The sequence below is a fragment of the Galeopterus variegatus genome, unplaced genomic scaffold (genome assembly GCF_000696425.1).
Source record: "Galeopterus variegatus unplaced genomic scaffold, G_variegatus-3.0.2 Scaffold4395, whole genome shotgun sequence".
In the NCBI taxonomy this organism is placed as follows: domain Eukaryota; kingdom Metazoa; phylum Chordata; class Mammalia; order Dermoptera; family Cynocephalidae; genus Galeopterus; species Galeopterus variegatus.
In genome coordinates this window covers 33,570-37,345 of record NW_007730506.1, presented here as the reverse complement: position 1 = coordinate 37,345, position 3,776 = coordinate 33,570, and the positions used below count along the sequence as shown (strand labels likewise).

At 38.9% G+C, this 3,776-nt stretch overlaps 1 protein-coding gene across 1 annotated transcript in view; it reads left to right on the top strand.

Moving 5' to 3' along the window:
- The window catches only part of LOC103602985 (probable G-protein coupled receptor 141), a 17,420-nt gene extending 17,305 nt beyond the window's left edge, over positions 1 to 115 (top strand). Inside the window, exon 3 of the mRNA XM_008587439.1 lies at positions 5 to 115. Coding sequence (XP_008585661.1) covers positions 5 to 115 — 111 coding nt within the window. The remainder of the gene's footprint in view (positions 1 to 4) is intronic.
- The last annotated feature ends 3,661 nt before the right edge of the window (positions 116 to 3,776 follow it).

The window sequence follows — 3,776 nt, the reverse complement described above, 5'->3', positions numbered from 1 at the left end:
AAAGTATTCAGAGAGAGAAAATTCTGAGTTAGTTCTTTATAATGAAGTTTGTGTTGCTCTAACTACTGTCTGTTGCCTGGATATGCTGTGTTTTGCCGGTGGAATTATCCATTAGACATTCCATGTCACTTGCTTTGTAATCAGTTTCCCCACCATCATGACAAAATCTTTACAATTGAATGGGTGCTGCTGTGACTTCAAAAATTTTCAAAATCTCTGCTGTTAATTGTCGTCAAAATTGTTTTTCCGCAAAAAGGTAATGAGGATTGTTCCGCTCTCCTTAAAGAACCATTACCAGCTCTCCACTGACTGTAGAAGATGTTCAGTCTCTTAGCTCTACGCCAAGTTGACCACATCATCCCTTCCAAGCTCAGCACCTACTGTTACTGTGCAGCGCTTGCTTCAGCTAAGCACAGCTATTGGTTTTTCCTATACTCTCCACACATTGGCTGTCACTGAGTTCTGATCCTAGAACATTCTTTTCCTCCATCTCCAAACTATCCGTTCTTCAAGTCCAGAGAGCCGAAAGTAGGAACTGTAGATAAACTGGGTTCTAGAAAAGCTTTAATTTATTCAACTTATGCTCAGCTTGAGATAGCTTCCCCTTGAAAATTACTGATTTCCACTAAAGTTACAGCTGCTGGCTTTGGTATTTGGAGGAAAAAGCATTAGCTCAGATAGAGTAGTTAAGAGAGTCTTTCTAGAGCATGGATGTGGTTTGCTTCTGATTAAGACATAGTAGGTACTCAGAAAGCTGAGGTTACTTTCCAGATCTACCTTCCCAGACATGGACTCATTAAGCAGGAAAAGAAATTCAAAAAGGTTGAAAGCAGCTGGACATATTCTAAACACGCCAACAGACTGTATTAGAGCCTAAACCTTTTTTTTTTTTTTTTTTTTTGGTCTTTTTTTTTCATGACCGGTAAGGGGATCGCAACCCTTGGTGTGGTGTCACCTACACCACGCTCAGCCAGTGAGCGCACCGGCCATCCCTATATAGGATCCTAACCTGTGGCAGGAGCGTCGCTGCGCTCCCAGCACCGCACTCTCCCAAGTGCGCCACGGGCTCAGCCCAGAGCCTAAACCTTTAAAACTGTGGGTCTGTTTGTTTTTTGAGGCACCCTATATGTCCAAGTAGTATTACATAATTAAAGTTAACTCTAGTATCAGCTAAACTTTTAGAAAACTAAGGTGGAAAAGGGGAGGGGAGAGGGGAGGGAGGGGGCTAGGGAGGAATTGGTCAACAGACACAAAGAATGATTGCATATTGTAACCATGAATAAGCTAACTATCCTGATCTAACCATCACACATTGTAGACAACCATTGAAAATCAACGTTGTACCCTGCATGTGTGTATAACAAATTATCAAAAAAAAAAAAGAAAAAAAAGACAAACAACTTGGATTCTGCTTATATGATATAGAAGTTGACATGTGCTTTTGCTTTGCTTATAATAATACTATCTCTGGGACTATGCATACTTAATGAACCATAGAGCCGAACAATACCCTAAGTGGTTAGGAAGGCAGCATCCTTTAGATGACTCTAAAAATCCTTTTAGAGTCATCTAGAGATATGGGATCTTGGGTGGGATATTTACAAGGATATTTCAACACTTTCTGGGAAAATAGAATTTAACGTAATACAATTTTTTCGTGAACTTTTTGAAGTACCCTAGTACATTGCTGAGCCCAAGTCTCCTGGGTTTATAGGGATCTGGTGAGGCTGAAACAAGATGACAAGATGCGTTAAATACTGGCATGTGGGACTCAGTGAAATCACTTCCCTTTTCTGATTCAGTGATACCTTTTTGTAAGGAAAGTTTAACCCAAGTCCAAAACCTCACAAAATGTTGATCCATGTAGAAATATATTTTAGAGGCTTGAAATACTATTGATCAATGTTGATCTCATGCTTTGTGTCATTATTAAAACTATTACTAAACCAATAACTAAGTGGATGTTTATTTCTTTTTGCCTATAAGAACTTGCCATTATTATTATAATTATTAATTATACTTCAGAATGTTACAGTAGAACCATTTTATAATGCCATCCCAGAACAAGATAAATAGCCGTGTACTTAAATCACATTTAATCAATTATTTTAGGGAACACAGTGTATCTTAAGTAATAGTCTCCTCAAGATTGTAATTAGTTACTGTCAGGATTTAGCCAGTACTCAACTCATTACAACATTGGGTTCCATGAGTTTGTTTTTTACATGGTGGGTAGCTTCTAAGAGGGCTTTTATCCCTGCCTGCTAATATTCATGTCCCTGTATAATTTCCTCCCTTTTCCTTGACTTCTTATGAATAGAATAGGGCAGAGCAATGGGATGGCATTTCCAATGTTAGGTTATAAAAGGGCTGTGGCTTCCATCTTAAGTACTCTCTCTTTCTCACTCTCTCTCAGATTGCTTCACATGGGAGGAAGCCATGCCAAGAGGCAGCCCTGTGGGGAAGCCCATGTGGCAAAGAATTGAGACTTTTAACAGCCATGCAAGTGAGCTCAGAAGCAGATCCTCTCCTGTTTGGTCTTGAGATGTTTGCAGCCTCGGTTGGTGCATTGACTGAAGCCCTCATGACAGACCCTGAGCCAAAACCACTTGGCTAAGCTGCTCCTAGATTCCTGACCTGAAACTATGAGATAATAAATCTTTGTCATTTTAAATAGCTGTTTTTTGGGATAATGTGTTATGCAGCCATTGCTCACTGATATAGTAAATAAATTATTTACACCTGTAGAATGCTACCATATAAGGCACTTGTGTCTGATATTTACAACCCACTTGTTAGTTTCTTCATGCTCCATTTGCTGATAATAACAAATACATTCTTACCTAATCTCTGAGTCAATGAGAACTGTGTATGGTATTGTAAGATAATAAGCTTTACTTCTATCTCTGAAGAATATGGCCATCAGTATATGATAGTACACGGAGATACATTGGGGTGGCTTAAGGTACAGCCGGAGAGTGGGTAGGAAATGTTTTTTGTGAGTCACGTTGAAGTATAGACCATTGGTTGTCCTAGTGTGGTCCCTGGACCGACAGAAGCAGCAACACCTGAGACCTTGCTAAAAATGCAAATTCTTAGTTTGATATAATCCCATTTGTTTATTTTTCCTTTGTTTGTCCGTGCTTTGGGGGTTGTATTCATGAAGTCTGTGCCCACTCCTACTTCGTGAAGTGTTTCTCTTATGTTTTCTTTGAGAAGTTTTATTGTTTCAGCGTGTATATTTAATTCTTTAATCCATTTCGAGTTGATTTTAGTATATGGTGAGAGGTATGGGTCTTGTTTCATTCTCCTGCATACTGATATACAGTTATCCCAGCACCATTTGCTGAGAGGCAGTTTCTTCCCCAGTGTATAGGCTTGGTGCCTTTGTCAAAGATCGGATGGCTGAAAGTGTGTGGTTGATTTCTGGATTCTCTATTCTATTCCATTGATCAGTGTGTCTGTTTTTATGCCAGTACCATGCTGTTTTGGTTATTATAGCTTTATAGTATAGTTTGAAGTCAGGTGGTGTTATGCCTCCATCTTTATATTTTTGCTCAGAATTGCTTTAGCTATAAAAGGCTTCTGCACAGCAAAAGAAACAATTAACAGAGTTAAAAGACAACCAACAGAATGGGAGAAAATATTTGCAAAATACACATGTGACAAAGGATTAATATCCAGAATGTACAAGGAACTGAAAGAACTTTACAACAAAAAACCAAGTAACCCAATTAAAAAATGGGCAGAAGAGCTAAATAGGCATTTCTCAAAGG